The 21,298-nt window shown below is 43.1% G+C and overlaps 1 protein-coding gene across 1 annotated transcript in view; it reads right to left on the reverse strand.

Annotated features, from left to right (window-relative positions):
• Positions 1-2,211: 2,211 nt before the first annotated feature.
• Positions 2,212-21,298, reverse strand: part of LOC309854290 (uncharacterized protein) — a 325,104-nt gene continuing 306,017 nt past the window's right edge. Inside the window, exon 4 of the mRNA XM_082713187.1 lies at positions 2,212-2,263. Within this exon, the coding sequence (XP_082569313.1) occupies positions 2,258-2,263 (6 nt within the window). The 3' untranslated portion in view covers positions 2,212-2,257. The remainder of the gene's footprint in view (positions 2,264-21,298) is intronic.

A 21,298-nucleotide genomic window follows, 5' to 3' on the forward strand; every position in this document is an offset into this window, starting at 1 on the left:
CCTGGGTGTGTAAAAGTTGTGATTATGAACAGAATATTCTTAGAAGATGCAGGCTGAAGATTTTGCGGTTGGTTAATGGCAATGAACTATGGTCACATACACGTGAAACATGCCCACACACATACACATGTGGACAGAGCAAAGCGGAGAAATGTTCGCAGGCATTGGATCTGGGTGGTGGGTATGCAACAAACATTTTGTGATTCATTCATTATATACTTTTAAATTCAATGTTTAATAATAAAGTTGGAAAAATGGATTTGATTTTGAGTGATGAAGAGACATGGCAAAGGAAAAGAGCAGACTTTTTAGTTTCACTCTTCTAAATCTTACAAGGACAACGGCAGGGGTACAATGAGCGGATAACTGGATGGACATGCTATTGAGCCACGGCTCCTGTCCACGTCGGAACAAAGCTTGGAGCAAATTCAACATGGCACTTACTTCCTCAACCCCATTTAGAGCAATTCCTGGAGAGACAGGACTCCCTCCTGGATGCGCTGACTAATCAGTTTGAATCTGCATACACAGCGCCAACTGAAGCCAGCTCCAAATCCTTCAGGCTCTATGCTGGACTCTTATCCCCCTCTACTCCTCTATCTCAGAGTGCGCTCATTCCCACTCAGCTGCTTTGGCTCACCTCTCAGACATAGCAGGCACCTTAAAGGATCATTCATGACCCAATTTATGGATCTGTTGGTTTTATCAGCTTAGCTCTAAACTAGTTATTTGAAACATTCTACTTCTATGGCAAATACCAAAAAAAAAAAAAAAAAAAAACAACCAACCATACAGGGGGAAAAATGTCAAAATTATCTAAATAGAGCAAACTGCAACCATAAATTTCATATCTCTTCAAGAGATGATAAAAACACCAATTGGAATAGCACCCGGGTGATTTAATAAACTTAAAAGAACACATCACACAACACATGGCATTCATTACTCATGTTGAAATGGTAATAAATTCGAAGTCTGGTACAAGCATCTGGAGGGTAGTATCTTCTTCTAGGTTCTAGTTGTGAAATGATGAGCTAAATTTTCCTTCCTAGTCAATAGGCTTTGCCAGGGAAGCCCACCAGTGGGGCAGTGAGAAAAACCTGGTGAGAGTTTCCCGGTCCTAAAGACACAAAGGGAGTCAAGAGCTTGCATCAAATCACCCTCTCAGGGCCACCCTTGGGAACACCATTTAACACAAGCTAGTCAATATAAGAATGTGGTTCTAAACATCATTCCCTTGACCTCAATCCTCCAGCACCCCAAACAGCCCGAGTCTCAATCTTTCCGATTACATAAAAAGGCATTTGTATCTAAACCAGAAGTTCTCAAACTGTTTTGTAGGTGCCTTAAACCTCCATTTGGGTCTAAATACAAGGCCAACAGATTCACAGAGACAGAGAACAGACTGGTGGTTATCAGGGAGAGCAAGTCAGGGTATGGGCAAAATCAGTGAAGGAGATTACGAGGTACAAGCTTCCAGTTATAAAATTAAGTCACAGGGATGGAAAAAGAAAAAGACTATGAACCCCTTCTCAGAATGTTTTCAAATTCGTAAAAATAGGACATAAAGGACTACAAGGAACATCAATAGTATTGCAATAGAGTTATCAAAATATTTTAAAAACAAACTTATGATTTGGCAAGAGACCAGTTTCTTTATTAATGGATTAAATAAAAAGATCTAGCAGCAGACCTAATAACACCCATAATTTCAAAGTAGTGAGTGATGAGCATAAATAATATTTTGGGATATTAACATCAACTGTAATGTGATATGAAAAGATGTATGATTCGATAGATGACAGTCACAGATTCTGTTAAAAAAACACTGCTTTGTCATCTACATTCATAATGAAGGAAATGCTAACTTTGCAGTTAAAGTGAAAGTACATAAAGATGTCAATTTTTTTCACATCCCAGTTCAGACTCCTTGAATTCTATCCATGAACCTCAGGTTAAAAAAGTCTCATCCCCAACCTTCAAGAATCTTGGCCGTGGTTAATCTTCAAGACACAGACATTTGGAGGAAAATATATTTCCGGCTCCAGGGCTCACCTCCTGAACTTGTCTCTGCTTTTGTAGCTCTGCCAGTCTGTGGCTGTTTCCCTTCCTACCCTAGCCTCAGGCCCTGTCTCCAGAACTGGGCCAGGCTTCCTCTTCTCCTGATCATGCATTCTTTTAACAGTGTCTCTTCAGTTTGTTCCTTCACTCATCCAACATACATCTCTTGTTTCCGTATTATGTAACAAAGGGAGATTCAAACCTGAAATAAAAAAGATAAAATATGCATTTCCTAACCACTAGAAGCTACAGGGCCTCTTTCCCCAAGACTGTAAACTTCCTAAGGTCAGGAGACCCTGTCCCTGAAGTTCTCTCTGTATCCCCAATGCTTAGCATACTAACTATATAGAAACATCGGTAAATATTTCTTGGATGATGGAGAACTGTATGAAATTATGAGTAGGTGAGTTGGCAGGTAAATGTGTGGACAGATAGATAAATGGGCAGATGGATCTCTTTTTGGTATTTATCATTGTAGGTACCCTCTGCTCACCTCAGCTAAGATAGCCACTGGCTTCCCCAGTTTGGTACTGGTGCCCTGAATTCCCCATTCACGAAATACTCATAGTCAAACTCTGCTCTGATCAAGGATAGGCAGAGAATGGATGACCCCTCCACAGAGAAAAACGAAATGCAAATTCACTCAACCTTCCCATGTCAGCAGGCACCACTCCACGTTTCATCAAGGAAATCAAGTGTCCAATCTTATTATCAAAATTCCATGATGACCCTAGAAGATAGTCATTCACGGTTCATGTTCAGGTCCTGTGGCATGACTCCCCTCAGCTTGTTTCAGCTACAAACTTGGATTGCGATGAGCAGTTTGCTCTGCCTATGTCAGGATGCCTTTCCAGCCCTAACTGACATCTTGGTCTTGAGGTCTTAGCCCCCGTAGCAGGTTATCTGCCTAAGTTCTCAAGCTGCTGAAGAGGATAAAACACCTCAGGTCTGCTGGCATTTCTTTATATCCTCTCCCCACTCCACTGGCTGGGTTAATCTGGACATAGCTTCTATGGACAAGGGACTTGTACCCCATAGCAGGTGTCCTCTCTGGCCCTGACCTAGAGTCTAGACCATGAAATAGGATCAAGAATCTACAAGTCTCAATCTATTCCCTCCTTTTTTTCACCAAGTAAATGCTGAGTACTTCTGTGGACTGTGCGTGTACTGACCAACACTCCAGACTCTGCATTCAGACTGAGTTCAATGCTCTTTTCTCACCAGCACTGATGGGCCCTGCAACTGTATTTTATTCATTTGAATCTCAACTTCCTCCTCTGTAAAAAGGTGATAGTAAGACTGGCCTCCCTGTTTTGTTACTATGAAATAGATTGCAAAGGGCTAGTCGTACATTAGCAGTTTGTAAAGTAGCTAATATTTGTGTGATTGTTGGGAAAGCAGGGTAAAAGACCACACAGAGCGTGCTCTAAAGTTGATGAAACCAGGGGTCCACAATTCAACCTGATCATTCTCGAAGAAAAATTAGTGAACAGTTCCTCGATTAGGAGACACAAACCATACATACTGAGTGGTGGCTGTGGGAGCTGTGGATCATTGTTGCTTTCTTATTCCCGTCACCATCATCATCACCAATAAGAGAGTGGGAAGAAAATTTTGGAGGTGATGGATAGGAGGATAGGGTTATGGTGTAGATGGTGGTGATGGCTTCACAGGTGTGTACTTATCTCTAAATTAATCAATCATATACATTAAATATATAGAGCTTTTGTGTGTCAATAATACCTCAGTAAAGTGGTTTAAAAAATAATGTAACTTTCTTCCAACCAGTACATTTAAATAAGTGTAAGAGAGCTGTGAAATGTAACAATAATAATTATACTAGCAACAAATAACAATTCTAACTGTGCATTAACCACTGCACTAAGAGCTTGAAATGAATGATTTCTTTCAGATTTCACAACAACCCTTTAAGGCAGGTATTACTGTTCATATTTTATAAAATAGGTTACTGAAGACCTCAGAGTCAAAATGATTTACCTAAGCATGTGAATTTAAGTAGCAAAGCAAAGATATGAAGCCAGTTTTTCCCATGTTCCAAATGACTCAGGTTAATATTTTTAATTATTGATACTAATTGATATTATCATTCGTTACTCTACAACACTTATTTCTGATCACTCAATAAGCACCTACTACAAGCTTGATACTAAAAATTGCTCATGATGCCATGGTGAACAAGACAGACATGTTGTACACCATTCTTTCCTTCCTAGAGCTCACAATCTAGGAATACTAGATTGGGAAGATACTTAGTCAATAATCACATGTACTTTTTAAGCAAATTTCCAGTGCACAAAATAGTTCCAAGGAGAAATAGAAAATAATATGGGGGCTTAAATGGCATCTCGTACTAATTTATACTGCCTGCAAGGCTAAGGCTTAGGTGTATTCTCAAGTTCCAAGAATCTATTGTTAAATCCACCCCTGACCCCCAACTCTCTCAAGGATTGTGCTGCATCTGTGAGGTGTGGGAAAAGCACAAAAGGCACACCCATTTCATTTGCCTGCAAAGCTTTAAAAGGACACAGAATACTTTGCTGTGCAAAAGCCAAACACGACAGTTCCTCGACCAATTATTCCCTCTATAGTTGTAAAAGGACTCACTTTAGAAAATTCTGGGTAGAAATTTAAAGCACCATTCATCACTGAACATAGCCCTACCCATCCTCAGTCTTTATCCAGCCAGCTGTTGCTACAGATGTCATTTCCTGCCAGATGTGTTCATAAAAAGCCTCAATCAACCTCCAATCCCAAGCAGCAGGAGAATGTTTTCAACTTTTGAGGTCTTTCCACTCTGACACAATGGGACTCTTGACTAGCTTTTCTACACCAATCTCAGCCTATGAAATAGGTGAAAACCACAAAGGAGCCTATACTGAAAGATTCATGGAACAAGTTTTCCCATTGATAGTCCTTGACCTGACACCTTTATCACAAACAGTAATTTTCATAATTACAGAAGCCATGCCATTCCAGAAAATGCAGACCTCCTGTGACTCATGATTCTTCTCCAACTCTGAGGGTAGAAAACTCAGCACCTGAGTTTCCCTGACTTCTATCAAATGTTGGGCTTTACCCAAATTTCAGGGGAACACAAGGCCTGTTTCTGGAGGAGTATTAAAATGATTGATGAGGTACATGAGTTTATAACCTGAGTCGCCTATGTGTAGACTTGGGTAACACAAAAATTCTCGATGCACCAGTTTTCTCATCTCTACCATAGTATTCATCACACCACCTCTATCTCATGGAGATGTTAAATGAAATGAAGTCAGACATGAAAACAGCTAACATAACTGGCATAAAAAAGAACTATTCCACAACTATCCTTTCCAACTACTCCACTCCAAACATATAGTAACAGTTAAAAGAAGAGTATCCCAGGGGACATATCCCAGGACTCAAAATACTTAAATGACTGGCATAGGAAAGAGAGACCAAATTTACTCTGGGTTTTCAGGATAGAATCAGGACCATTTATCACCCAACCATTCATCTGCTCAACAGATATTTTCTGGGTACCAAATATGAGCCAGGCCCTGTGTCCATTGCTAGAGCAACAGCAGAGAGTAAGACAGACACTGCATTGGCTGTTGTGGGGTTCCCAGCCCAGGACCCAAAGGATGGCATTACACGAGAGATCCTGAGACACACTGTGTGGGTGACCTTTATAATATTTAAAACTGAGGGAAAAAAACAGAATATATTGTGGACTATTCATTTGGAGTCTTTAGACATTGTAAAAGGGACTCCATATGAGATGCAAAGTTACAATTCTGAAATTCCTTTCAACCTGGGCAAACTTTGAGAAACAGAAGTCCAGAATTCATCTTCTGGAGTTTAACTAAATGCCTTGCCTTTCTATCCACATAGCCAGTGTTTATTAACTCACTTTAATGTCTAGCACGTGGCAGCAATTAAACACATAATCTATTATACCTATTTCCATTGATTTAATACCCATTTCACACATTATTTACCATATTGCTGTTTCTTTTAAACCTATTACATATTTAACCCTGTCCAAGAGTAGGCAGTTTAGGAATATTCTTAGATGATAAGAAATGGCATAAAAAGTATTAAGAGTCAATCAACTCATTAATAAATATTCTGGCTCTAACTCTTGTTTGCTGTATAACCTTGGACAAGTTACTTAAACACCAGAAGCTTCCATTTTATCACCTGGACAATGGACAAAGTAGTCCATAATGTTTAATATAATAGGGAGAATTAAATGAGGCTGGTGCCTGGCACAGATTGGGTACTCAATTAATGTACTTCTCCCCAGCACCAAATATAAGAGTAAGTCATTTAGAATGGACAAGAACCTACAGGTGCCAAGTGCTAGGTAACCAGACTATCTATGGTTGATTGATAAATTGATAATGTCTTTAAGATGCCAAGGGAAGATGAGAAGGAAAATTATCCTAACAGTTAAATAGCCAGGCTCCGACATAAGTGTGGAAAGACATGGATTATGCATCTCTTTAACTAAATGACCTTGAATAGTTCACTTCCCTGGACCTCAGCTTTCTATTGTGTCAAGGGGGAATAATCATGTTAACCATATCATGTTACGAAACTTAACATTTTCATGTAGAACACCAAGGACTAAGTGTAGCACAAAATAATCACTCAATGAAAAGGTAGCATTATCTACATATCACCATATTATATTTATATATATAATATATTATATAGAATCATATATATCCATTTATATGGATATATGTGTGTATATATATGTGTGTGTGTGTGTGTGTGTGTGTGTGTGTATACTTTTTTTTAGAGAGGCAGGTGGGCAGAAGGAGAGGGAGAAAAAATCTAAAGCAGGGCCCATACCCAGCATGGAGTCTGACACAAGGCTTGATTTCACAACCCTAAGATCATGACCTAAGCTGAAATCAAGATGCTTAACCAACTGAGCCATATATTCACTATTAGGATAGTTCCTAATTAATAAAATTTGGTATTAAATGCCTCAAACTAAATGGGATTTGTTTTTTCCTTCTTGTTTTTTTTTTTAGCCTAAACTTTGGAACAGAGTATAGAACACCATTTACTGTGGTGGTGGTGGGAAGATCTCAGAGCTCCTGGGAAAGGAATTATTGGTATCTTTTCATTTTTTCTAAAAAGGTCTATGAAAGCTGCATGTCTGGAAGAGACTGTGTAGAAGAGCATGACACTGACATAACAGAAAGGAAAATGCTGTAACTACCGCATGTTCTAACTACACAACCACACTTTTCAAAGGGATATTCATCTCATTCTTGTTTTATTTCCAAAGGCTTATTAAAAGAGAACAAGGGAGTTGCACATTATTATTCGTTAATTCAAATATTTATGAGAGTTAAACATTCCTCTAGCCATTGTCCCAGGCATCATGCTGGACCTAGAGTCAAGATGGTATGCAAATGCTACCTTTGTGGAAACTAAATTCCAGATATTAATTAAATGGGTCATATTTGAAGATGGCACCACTGATCAGCCCTGCCCTTAGACTGTTCTCTTAGATGTGGAGACAGATATGGCCCAGTGATGCACTGTCCCTTGGATCTAGGAAGGGTGGTCTGGGGGGTGGGGGGGGGGAGGTAGGAAGTGCAGGCTGGACTCAGACTGCAATGCAATGCAATGCAGTATATAATCCAGAACAGGAGAGTCTCTACTGGCCGCTGAGAGCTGTCCTCAGTGCTGAAAGGGTGCTGGGATAAGGAACAGCACTTTCTACCCTTTCTACCCTCTGGGAATTCACAAATAGAGATAGAATGTAATGGAAGCCAGAAGAGCGGGGGTGGGAGAGGAGAGGCTACAGAGGCTGCAGGAGGGAGAGTCACATCCCACTAGGGAATAGGATCCTAGGGGAACTATGCTACATCAGCCCCAGGCTGTCACAGCAAATTCTGAGAGAGATATGAAAGAACCTAGGACTTTGAGAGGCTCAGGAGGGCTGGGTGGGAAAGGCACAGAGTGTTTTCACATCCAGTATAGGCCAGGCTGGCCCAGAAATAACTGTGCTTTCTGGGTAGTTCTGAACTGGAGAAGAGAACATAGCTACAAGGGAAGACAGAAAGAAACAACATTCCCTAAGCAACCTCCATGTCCAGTTGTATGGCTCTGGGAGGTTGGGGAAGCCCTGATTTGTAGTGTTGGCTGATTTCCATAGTGTAAATATTCCCAGTATGCATAACTGATTTCAGGCTACAATGGCTTAACACAACCTTGAAAGATTCCAAAAAAAAAAAAAAAAATTAGCCACAAACTGTCAGAAGTTGATATGGGCAGGCTCTAGTACATCACTGATTGTGGGCCAAAGAACAGCTTGAAGCACGTTACATGTATTATCTCAGTGAACAGTCAGTCACAATTTTCAGAAGTGGTAATTATGAGTCCATTTCACAGATGAGAGGACCAAGGCCCAGAGAATAAATTCACTTGTCTACAGTGACAAAGCAAGAGCATGGTAGGAGCTACAATTTGACTTAGACGTGTCTGACTGTAAAGTTTATGTACTTTTCACTGCAAGCGTCGAACTCTTGACATCAGGCTCATCAACCAAAAGCTCACACCAGCTGTGCCCCCACCTGCCCACCCTGCTGAGTAAGTGACCGACCAGATGGGACCTCAGAGCATCCACAAAGTGAACAGGAAGATAGACGAGCAGACACTGGACTTATGTCCTCATCTTTTAGTAGCTGAGAGAAGCCCTCCTGCCTGCTGGCTTTGGCTGAGCCTTGCACAGCCTCCTGAACTCAGCATCCTTTCTGAAAAGGCACATATGGCCTGGACTCAGTGGCTGCAAGAAAACCAGCTGGGCTTGAGCCACTCCAGCCCTGGCTTGTGAAAATGAGCAACTCTAAGCTTTTGGAAAATGAATAGTATCTCCCACAGTTGGCACCTGCCCCTGAAGTCAAGCATTCCGAAGAGAGAAAGACAACTACTTATGAAGCAGGGAAAGAGGAGGGATGCCCAAAGTAAGCAGGCAGGAGGCGGTCATCCCAAGCCCAACGCTCAGTTCAGTAACCCACAGCTTCACAAAAGTGAGCGCATGTGCATATATAGGATGGGGACTAGAGAGTCCTGGGAGGAAGGTTACCACTCACTCCTGCCCTGAGAAAGGACAGCAGTGATGCCAACCACCTATATGCCAATTATATTACATTGCATAACCCAATAGCCCTTTCAGTTACCCTGTGACTTGGAAAATTTTGCAGATGAGATAGCTGAGATTCATAATCTATCCAAAGTCCTATAGCTAGGAAATGACAGGGATTTTGGTTTCAGTCTCTCTTATCTCAAATTCTATGTTCAGGCCTCCATATCTCTCTAAAAGGGACACAGTGCATCCTCCAAGTAGCTGGACATCTGCACCTACCAGTCCTAGCTAAGGTTCTAAATGTTGGGTGGCTGGCTGGGGCCCCCGGAGTGGGATATTCAAAGACTTCAAGAATGGAGGTCCGAATCATATAGTCCTGGAAAAGCACAAAAAGGTTACACAAATATGATCTTGTCACCACTCCTTGTCATTTACTGCTGAGTAAGGATTCTGCTGAAAAGTAAAACCAACTTTTCTTAATGTCCTATAACATGTGATCCTACTATGCCACAGAGGTAGGAAAGCCAGGGGTTAAGTGCACAGGCTTTGTGGTCCAACAAATATGCACTCACCTCCCAGATCTGCTACTTTGGGCAAGTTAGTAAATCTCACTGAGCCCGCTTTCCCATCTATAAAACAAGGGTTGATGGATAGCAGCTACTTCCTGGGGTTGTTGTAAAAAGTAAATAAGATCAAATAAATGAAGCCCTACATGATATCTGATGATCAGTAATCTCTCAGGCCATGTTAGCTCTATAAACACCATCATCATCATCATCATCATCATCACCATGATTAAAAATACTTTGTTATCATTATACCCTTTCACTGATATGCAAATGAAATTTATGTTTGGTCAAGATTGATTAGAAGAAATTATGTAACAAGCACTCCCTATGTATGTCCAGAGAGAAAAGCATGGAAGATTAAGAACAGGATGGAAACCAGTGTGGACACAGGCAGGCTGAAATGGCTCACAGGTAGACACTGGGAACATGGTGCCGTAGACGGAGTACCAGAGTATGAGTGGGGCTGAACAAGGTCATGCATAGGACAAACAAAGGGTGTTCTTTCTCCCAAAGGGATACTGATTCCTGACAGTCCTGGGAGGGCAGAAATTGATACAGGTCCTAAAGGGAATCTGTGCTTTGGGTGCTGCAGCTCTGGGAGCCGCCAGGAGGCAGGATTCTGTGTGCCCAGCATGGGGTGAACGGCAGAGGGCATACCTGTGTCCAATCAACACTCTGCAGGTCACTTCAGGGATGGTCGTTAAGATGCTAAGACTCTCCCCCAGGAAAAGGGGGTTAAAAAGAAGGGAATGAAAAAGAGAGCGAGAAATGGAAGCTGAGGGGGACCGTGGAGGAAAGAAAAGGAAAAAAAAAAAAAAGGATAAACCAGAGGGAAAGGAGGGGGGTAATAAAAAAAGAGAGGCATGCGGGGAGACACAGCACTCAGCACTGCCCTAAGGCATTCTCTATATACCATTCACCTGCTGGGTGTCTGGCCCTGCCCCCCACTGCCCCATCCTCCATGAGAACAAAGACCATTTCTAGCTGTTGTCAAGCACGCAGTGAGTGCTCAATAAATGTGTGAGGGAGGAAAGAAGAAAAAGATGGAGGCGCAAAGGGAAGGATGCTGGGAGAGAAGGGGAGGGAGTAGAGAAGGATCCTCTGGAACCCCTGTTACATGGAGAGAAGAGCCTTCCCCTCCCCTCTGGTGTTTATCTAAGCAGCTGGCAGAACTAAGGCAGTTTTGCTTAAAAATCATTTCCCAGGGGATTAGCATCCCCTTTCACACTTAAAAGCTTTCCCCAAAGCCAAAGAATGAATTGATTTTCCTATAACTAATCACACTCCTGTTTAATAGCAGGAAGCGGCTGCTTTATTTTCTATCTCTGTCTCTAGAAAATGCAGACTGAACATTCACCCCACCTCTCCCCCACCAAGGGCAGGACATCAGAATGAAGAAGGTGCCACTTAACAGGGCACCCTCCCTCTTCCCCAAACCTCCACAGCTGCTGCTGCCTCTGAAGAGGGTAACAAGTGTCCCAGAAAGCCCAGAAAGGGCGCTTCACATCTCATGGCGCTGTCAGTGTCAACCTCTCCGGCCCAAGAACTGGTCTGTTTGTATGGCTAAGATTGAGAGTATCATCTTGAGAACATCTCACCAAGAGTGCAGGGCTGGAGGCTGTGGAGTCCCTGTCCAAACCACAGAAGTTACCGAGAGGAAAAATAATGTGGCAGCTCGTCCGTAAGGACCTCAGGTTGCCCTCCAAGCCTGTGTTTACTTAAGCAGCCCAGATGTCCAATGCTGAACACAGAGAGAGATGTGGTATTTACAGAGAATCTACCCTCAGCTAGTCTCCTGGACTTATCTTCCACATCCTGAGGTACCAAACTGGAGACCATTCTCAGGAACACGAATACCACCCCACTGCAATGAGGTAGTTCACTTTGCTCTATGATCTGCACATCAGGACCAGCTTCAAGTCTTATTCAAGCCTTCTCAGCCAGACTGAAAGGATCCAGATTGAATCCAACCCCACCCACATGTGGTCAACAGGAGCAATGGTTGAGTGAAAAACAGCAAGTTGCACGTGGCACCATTCCATCTGTGTTCACCAGGGGAAAATGTAAATCCACACAATACTTTGGCCATGGTTATTAGTATTCGTGAAGTACCAAAAAATGAACAGAAAATACAAATTCATGAGAAAGGCTGCATCTCTACAGAAAGAAAGGGAGATGAGAAAGGGAGATGATGAGGGTAGCTCATCTGTGATTTTTTAAATTTCATTAAAAATATTAGGAGAGGGCCGCCTGGGTACCTCAATGCGTTAAGCCTCTGCCTTCGGCTCAGGGTCCTGGGATGGAGCACCACATCAGGCTCTCTGCTCAGCGGGAAGCCTGCTTCCCCCTCCCCACTCTGCCTGCCTCTTTGCCTACTTGTGATCCCTCTCTGTCAAACAAATAAATAAAATCTTTGACCAAAAAAAAAAAAAATTTTTAGGAGAGAGATAACTGCTGATTTGGGGTGGTAAGAACATAGTTATTCATTTTCCATTTTCTTTACATTATCTTGTACTTTTATGTACCTTTAAACTACATCTTTTTTTTTTTTTTACCTTTGTTTTTAAAGATTTTGTTTGAGAGAGAGAGAGGATGCACATACACAAGCAGGGGTAGGGGCAGAGGAGGAGGGAAAGAGACTCTCAAACTAATTCCTCATTTAGCAAGGAGCCCGAGCTGATGGTTGATCCCAGGACCCTGAGATCATGACCTGAGCTGAAATCAAAAGTCAGACTCTTAGCTGACTGAGCCACGCAGGCACCCTTACATTTGTTTGTTTGTTTGTTTTTAATTTTAAAAAAGGGGGGTCTGTGTACAAAAGAAAAGCTAGCTCTCCACACTCAGTCTTATCGTGTCCAAATCTCCATGTATTATTTCTTCCTTTCTAAATCAGGCTGAGGTTGAAACCTCAGCACTGCTGACGTTATGGGTAGATCATTCTTCACAGGGCGGGGAGGGTTGGAAAGGGGCGGCTGTCCTATGCCCTGTAGGATATTTAGCAGCTCCCTGGCCTCCACCCACTAGATGTCAATAGCATGTCACTCCCAGTTGTGACATGGACATTGCCAAGTGTCCCTGGGGGCAAAAATCACCCTCAAATAAGACCCACTGGCCTCAATGAAACCATACAATTTTACTCTACTTTCTCCTGAAATAGTGTACTACACACTCATAGTACATTAGGGTTTTCTGAAGACGTTGGCATTCATTTTCTTACATGGTTTTGAATTGTCCCATGTGAGGAGATGGGGTTGTTACCTCCATTACCTAATGGGTAAACTGAGGCTCAGAGAAGCCAGGCAACTTCTACCAGGCCCTAGAGCAGAGTATGGACAGGATTTGGTCTTGAACCTGCGTCTTCAGATCTGTGTTGCTAAGCTATGGTGTAGTCTTTCCTAACCTAATAACCAGAAAAACATCTCTCTTACTGGGGTCTACTCTCTCTCTCTCCTCTCCCTCTTCCTCCAGGACAGGAGAATTAAAGGTAAAGGGAGGAGAGGAAGGGGAGGTGTCAGAGGAAAGACCAACACCTGCTGAGCACCACAATCTTTCAATAACCTGTCTCTATTGACTTCATAATAATCCCCCAAAGCAGACAGTAGAATTCATATTTCACAGAGGAAGAAACAACTTGAAGCTAAGAATCATATTACTTGTGGCAAATGTAGCACATTTAAGAGAAAAAGGGGCTTTCTGATATTTCTAAAATCTAATTTCACCTGAGGACATATAATAGGATTAAATCCCAGCTGTTCCACCTACAAACTGTCTGATTCTGGGTGAATGACCTAACGTCCCTATGCCCCACTATTTTTATTGATAAACCCAGGGAGGATCATATTCAGTGAAATGGTGCATGTGTAACCCAAATATAACTGGGTTGCCTGAAGGCCTGACCCTGTCCACTGACACATTGAAGATACACACACAGATCCGGTAAGCATTTCAGAACAATGAAGGTATCTTAGAAGGGGAGCACAGATTCACACAGTATATCTCAGAGGAATAACATCTATATGTACACCCTCCCCTCAGAGCCCCTATGCTGTTGCCCTCTCTTTCTCCCTGCAGTCTCCCTGCAGTGCTTCAACCATCACCCGAAGCTCTCCTTGCCTGTCCAGGCCCCTGGCAAGCCCCTCCCCCATGCGATGCTGCCTCCTTGTGACTCTCTGGCAAGGCAGGTCTCCACTCTGCTTGCTCTTCTCTTACTGGCCAAAGCACCCAGGAGCTGGGAGAACAAACTCTTCATCTCATTATATATATTTTTTAAGATTTTATTTATTTATTTGACAGAGAGAGATCACAAGTAAATGGAGAGGCAGGCAGAGAGAGAGGGAGGGAGAGAGAGAGAGAGAAGCAGGCTCCCTGCTGAGCAGATAGCCCAATGTGGGACTTGATCCCAGGACCCTGAGACCATGACCTGAGCCGAAGGCAGTGGCTTTAACCCACTGAGCCACCCAGGTGCCCTCCATCTCCTCATTCTTGAACAGGATCTGCCTCAGTAAGCACATGTCATATGTACTTAATGCAAGTTAACTATTATGGTGGTTGGTGCTCTTTGCAAAAAGCCTACAAGCTGCCAAGCACTGTGCTGAGAACCAGGGCTTTCAAAAGAAAGAAAACACAAATTTTGTCTCAAGGAAGTTCACAAAACATGAATAAGCCAACTTGTAGAACCTAGTCCAATTCACATGGGGGCTTTTTCTTTTAATTGAGGTAAAAATCACACAACATAGAAGTATACCCAAACATAAAATCAACCATTTTCAAGTGTGCCATTCAGTAGCATTTAGTATACTCCGTGTTGTGCAAGCATCACTTCCCCCTAGTTCTAAAACACTGTCATCAATCTGAAAAGAAATCCTGTATCCATTAGCACTCACGACCCACTCCCCCAACCTCCCAGTGCCTAGCAACCACTCATCTGCTTTCTGTCTCTACAAATTTCCCTCTTCTGGACATTTCATGTAAATGGAATCAGAGGATATGGGACCTTTGGTGTCTGGGTTCTTCCACTAAGCATCAGGTCTCCAAGGTTCATGTGCATTGTGGTGTGTATCAGTAGTTTGGTCTTTCTAGGTATCCATCCCAAACAAAAACTTATATAGGAATATACAGAGCAACATTGTTAATGATACTCAAAATGTAGAGACCAACCAAATACCTATCACCTGATGAGTGGACAAACAAAATGTGGCATAAACATACAATGGAGTATTATCCAGGCACCATGGGGCTTTTCATATACATAATTTCAGTTAATCAAGAGAATGAGGCTGTGCAATGCATAGTATTCTATCCCTGTCCCCATTTTGGGAGGAAAAAACAGAGGATCATAAACATTGCCAATGTCATATCTCCCAGCCCTACCTGCTTCAAAATCAGTTGTGTTTCTGAAAATAGGAGTATCTTGGGCAAAAGACCCTGACTCATATCCCTGGAGTGTGTAATGTAAGTAGTTATGGAGTACAGAGTATTTAACGTGCCCTACAAAATTCTCCCTTGTGCCAACATCACCACCACGGGCGTTTCCTTCCTTCCCAACAATGGCTGAAATCATTCATTCACATTCGCAGTAACAGTAACTATGCCCTCATCCAGGATCTTCGGCTTCTTATGAATCACTAATTCACTTTCTCGCACATAAACTGCATTCTCTTTCATATATAGCTTTAACCTATTTAATTAGAGCCTTAATTTACTTTTTTTTTTTTAAGGGGAAAAAAAACACTTTAAGTCTACAATGGGCTAAAATTATACCTTATGAAAAGACGCGATTGTTTCCTGACCATGAACTTTTGCTTTTATGAATTGCTAATTTGGTTAATGGGCTCATTCTGCTCTGAAATTTGCATCATGAAAATTACTAGCTTCGAAGAGTCCTCTGTGTACAACGCAGTTTGCACGTTTTGTTGTAAAGGTCACATTTGACATCGTAAAACAGCGGGCCCTTTTGAAAAGGTACAAATGTAAGAAATTAAGTGGCCCCATTGGTATAATGTCATTGTTAAGGAGGGAGAAAAGATTTTTAAGTTAATTTTTATTCATATTGTTTACGTGCATGCAGGCTGAGTTTGGTTCTGTGTGAATCCCTTCTCATGGCTGGCACGTTATTCAGGGACACCGATGGCTGGAAAGCTTCTGCCACTAACATCAGTGGAATGAAGAGTCTTGAGCTGGTAAAAGAATCAATAAATAAAATAGAGGGTGCCCTCACCCCCATATGAGAAGACTCATGCTGTGGGTAAAGTAGACAATAGGACATCAAATCATACTTTAAGTGCTATCAGGAGGGGGACCCTGTACCTAAAACTATCTTGCTGTGATTCAACAGTGCTTGACAACAATAAATCAAGAGATATTCACTGCCCTAACTGATGGAAGGTTGACTTTTGGATTTTCCTAGGCTGGGTTTGTGAGATCAGGTACACAAAAAAACAACCCAACTTGGGATGCCTGGGTGGCTCAGTCATTAAGCATCTGCCTTTGGCTCAGGTCATGATCCCAGGGTCCTGGGATCAAGCCCTGCATTGGGTTTCCTGCTTGATGGGGGAGCCTGCTTCTCCCTCTCCCTCTGTCCCTGCTTGTTTTCCCTATCTTGCTGTCTCTGTCAAATAAATATATGAAATCTTAAAAAAAAAAAAGAACAACCCAACTTGGTGGTTTTTGGAAGCCTTCTTGTCTTCCTGGGGAAAGTGCGGCCAAGACCACATATACATGGGCATTGAGAATGAAATACTGCACGAGGCTTGGCCACCTGTCTTAGTGCCTAAGGAAATGAGCAGAGACCAACAATGCCCCGGCAAAAAGATGACTAAGAGTAGCCAAGAAGCCACAGCTGTTCTTGTGAAGAAGCAGTCTTGGGTTAATGGCGGGACTACTCTGCTCATGTGCTCTACAACTTTTAGAAAGTTTCCTTACTATCCCAATCCCGGTGTGTTTTGTTTTGTTTTCACATCTACCACAGAAGTGATGATCAAAGCCTATACCTGCGACAGAGGATTTTTGCTGAGATCTTTTTTTTTTTTTAAGATTTTTATTTATTAATTTGACAGAGAGAAATTACAAGTAGATGGAGAGGCAGGCAGAGAGAGAGAGATAGGGAAGCAGGCTCCCTGCTGAGCAGGGAGCCCGACATGGGACTCGATCCCAGGACCCTGAGATCATGATCTGAGCCGAAGGCAGCGGCTTAACCCACTGAGCCACCCAGGCGCCCCTGCTGAGATCTTTAAAAAGGTAACACAGAGTGCCTTGTCATGTTAGATGACCTGGAGAAGAGGGAACAAATCAAATACTAACATGAAGACATAACCTTTTCACTTCCTGCCAGGGCTCCAAGAAGTCCCTCCCAGAGGTGGCAGTGGACACCCTGCCTTGGTCATCAAGTCTCCCATAACTGAAAGGGGCCTTGCTAGAGGAGGAGTGGGTTTGCAGGGCAGCATGGGAAGCCCAGGAGTACCATTCACCCTTCTCTTGGGACTGGATCAGCCCTAGGAGGAACTAAAAAGGAAGACCATGTAGGCATACAGGTAGTGACAGGTGAGTGAGAGATTCCTTGCTTTTGAATAGAGACTCTTCTAGGGACCATGGATGGCCTTCCCATCCTCTGACCAAGCCCTGGGTAGAACACAGGCTACAAGAACACCATCAGAGGAAAACAGTCCTTTGTGACAAGGAAAAAGAAAGACCCCCCCTTCCCTCCCGGGAGCACATGGGGCCTCCCTCCTTCCTTCTGTAATTACCTCTAGTAAATTCCCCATTCATCTGCATGCTGGTTTCTATTCAGCAGGATTTGAGGCTGTGCTGCTGGGGAGAAGGGGGGCGACTAGGCACATTCAAACTTGCACAATCTCCAATCACCGCACCTGATGGGGACGAGCACTTGCTTATGTGAAATTTTCATTTCAATCCCAGGCTCAGATTGCACCGTTTCACAGCCACGCTCCCGAGCACTTACACACAGAAGGCTTTTCATCCTCCAAGTCCTGCACAAGTGTTACCTAATTAATGTTCAACAATGTTACCAAACCTCCCTCTTTTAAGACGTATCAACCTGGAAAGGTCTGGAATTAAGGATTTTGATCTCGAATGGATTGCTTTCATGTATTTCGGATAATTCACACAGCTGCTTAAAGACAGATATTCATCGACTATAAACAGCCCGGAGTTCGAGTAGCTACACAAATAAACCTTTCCTTATCTCTCCCAGCAGCCTCCCTTTGCCTGCTTGGGCAGTGAAGGGATCAAAAATGCTCCCTTATGGACTGATTCGATGAGTACTTGGACTCTAAAGCAAATGATTCTTCAGCCAGGCAGAATAAACCACCAGACCGAGACCCTCCCAGTGGCTTTCCCTAAGTCCAGACATGGCCCCTAGCCTTGCCCCTCCAAGGGAGGTCAAGACACCTGGGAATTCATTGGTAATGCAGAATCTAGAGCCTCCCCTCAGACACACTGAACCAGAATCTGTATTTTGGCAAAATCCCTGGGAGATTCCTGTGCACATTAAAATTTGAGATTCTCTGGTCTTTCAAGCCCTTCACGAACAGAGTCCTGGACAACTCTCAGGCAGGACCTCCCCCGTCACCCTGTTTTTGACTTCCTTGCTGTTCCTCAAACACAGCAGTCATACTCCAAGACATGGGCTTTTACTGTGCTCTCTACTCAGGCTCACTTCCCAACCCGTTGAAGGGACCACCCTTAGAGGGCACCATTCATGTGGCAAGCAACATAAATGGTAGGCCCCCATGGCCTAACTCCAATGTACAATATGAATGGTGTCCCCAGGAGTTTGGTGGCACAGTCGCACTGTGCAAGGTCCTGGATAAGTCCCATCTCTTCAAATAGCCTCTCTGTTCACCATTATCTAAACCAGCATCCCCTCTTTCTTTCCCACCACACTCTGGGTTTCTTCATAGCATTCACCACCATCTGACATTGTATCATATACCCATTTGTTTAACTGTTTTTCCTTGCTAGAGGTCATTCTCCATGAAATCTGGGACTCTGTCATCCCCCCACGCTTACTCCCACCTGACACCAACATAATGCTCAGCCCTCAGAATGCAATCTAGTAACTGCTATGCAATTTGTGCATGCATAGCATGCATAGGATAAAAAGTACTTTTCTGCAAAAGAAACTCATTTGTGTAGATTCTTCAGAGTGATGAAGCCCAGCTCTATGTTGAGGAATGGGATTCCACACCCAGGCAAGGGCCACTTCTGTTCCTTAGCTGCTACAGAAGTCCCCTTTGCATTCTTCCTAGTTCTCTAGGCTCTTTATACAGCAAAAATGGGCTAATATGGTCACCCTCAGATGCAGCACCCAGCACCATGGAAAAAAGAGTCAAATGCCTGGAGAACACCACTGATGGGAAAGTAAGGCTCATGCTTTGTCTGCCTGGTTAGCATAACGCTTCTTACCTTAGCAGAAAATAGCTTATTACCAAATACTCTGCAACTTCAAAGACACCAGATGAATGAATTGACAATGATAACAAGGAGAACAGAATGACGTCAACCCAGGGAATTTGAGACCATGCCTACACTCTGCCAAACTAACCAAGTCAACATAGTCATCTGGTTCCACTCAAATGCCTGACATCATGAGTGAAGCAGGACAGATAAAAATGGCAGCCTTAGTGCTAATGAATGGAAACTGACCCTGACACTTATTGGGGAAGCAGTAAGAAGTGGTGGAGAATGTAGTAAACAGAGTCCATCCACCTTCTGAAGGGGGGCAGCTGCTACCCAAGTCCTGTTGCCTAGTGTCAGGTTGGGATATGGAACCATTGTCACCAGACCTTCTGATTTCCAAGAGAAGACTCTTATTAAACCTCCTAGTTTCAAAATATTGACAAATAAATCTAAAATGTCAACAACTCTGCAAGCAAATAAAATATGAACGAGACATATCCATAAAGTCATACTTGTGAGAATAACAGCTTACGTCTTTGACATCCCAGCCTTTATGTAGCTCTTTGTCCGTACAACTGTGCCCTCACTGAGGGCATTTCCGGTATACACATGCATGAGTTTGCACACATACAATTTTAGAATATGTACTGTGGCAGGAAGCCAGAGAAAGGACCAAGCCCATCCTGAGTTAGATGCAATCAAAACTCAGCCCACAGTCTAAAAAAAAATCTAGGAATCTCACACACAGAAGTAACTAGATGAGGAAGGGTGGGAGGTGTCCTGTAGGGGGATAGAACCGAGCTCAGAATTCTTAGGAGACACAATTCTTCTGAAGGAGTATGCTATTCCTTCCTCCTACAGTGACCTGCTGCAGGAAGAAAGGGCACTTTCTGCAGGAATCAAGGAGGGCATCATAAACAAGGAGCCATTTGAATTGAGTTTTATAGGAGGCATAGGATTTGCTGTACATAGAGGAACGATATGGTGAAGAGGAACCCAAAGCGTCAAAGCACTTCCTGCTTGATCTGAGCCCACTCAGCGTAGAATCGAACTCTGCTGCTCTCTGTTCTATGCCTCTAGAACTCACAGTGTCCTACTGAAGCTTTATGACATAGAAGGCCAGTATCCATGGGGCAGACAGTAAATGGAAAAAGCAGTTCCCTTCTTTCTCCCATTCTAACCTTCCCCATTCAGAATCTACGGGAATAAAAAATATATTAACTTTGGATGTTATGGGGTGGGGGAGGGTTGGAGACAGTTTCAGTCCTACTTTCCCATATTTCCTTTAGACCCGAAAGATACCATTCTGGATCACTTCCAGGGGAGCAGTGTGTTTACTGAGAGGTACAAAGGGTGTGGCAGAGAGATTATTCCAGGCAACAGCAGGTAGAGGTGAAGGAAAATGGAATGGAAGCCCCTGCAAACTCCAGCCTAGAAAATCAGACTGGCTATTCACCAGGCAGCCACCCTGACGCCTGGACTGTTTGCTCACAAACCACCTTGATCAAACAACCTTTAGTATCTTTAGTCAAAGCCATACCATGTGGAGGGGTAGGATAGTGGTGACAGAATCAAAAAGTCGGGGTTGGGCTCTAGGCTCTTCCAACCTACTATCTGGGTGGTTGGGGGCTAGTAATCTTTCCAAGCCCCAATCCTCTTAGCTATAAAATGGCAGTAATGATTGTGTCCCCTCCGTAAGGCTTACAGGGGGTATTAAATAATCATGTATGTACCACACTTAGCATTGTACGTAAGAATATAAATTTCTCCATAATAGTTGCTGTTCTGTCTTGCTTTCAGTTATTTAGAAAAATAGATTTCCTGTGAGGAGCAGGGATGAGGACAGAAGGGCTGTCCATTTTGCCCAAAAGATGGAACAGCCTTGGACTTTCTACATCTTCAGTGTGGAAGCATTCCAGAAAACTGGACTCTTAGGTGCCTTTTTTTTTTTTTTTTAAGATTTTATTTATTTATTTGACAGACAGCGATCACAAGTAGGCGGAGAAGCAGGCAGAGAGAGAGAGAGGGGAGGAAGCAGGCTCCCTGCTGAGCAGAGAGGACCAATCCCAGGACCGTGGGATCATGACCTGAGCCGAAGGCAAAGGCTTTAACCCACTGAGCCACCAGGCGCCCCATC

Source organism: Mustela nivalis (assembly GCF_964662115.1).
Source record: "Mustela nivalis genome assembly, chromosome: 19".
Classification (NCBI taxonomy): Eukaryota; Metazoa; Chordata; class Mammalia; order Carnivora; family Mustelidae; genus Mustela; species Mustela nivalis.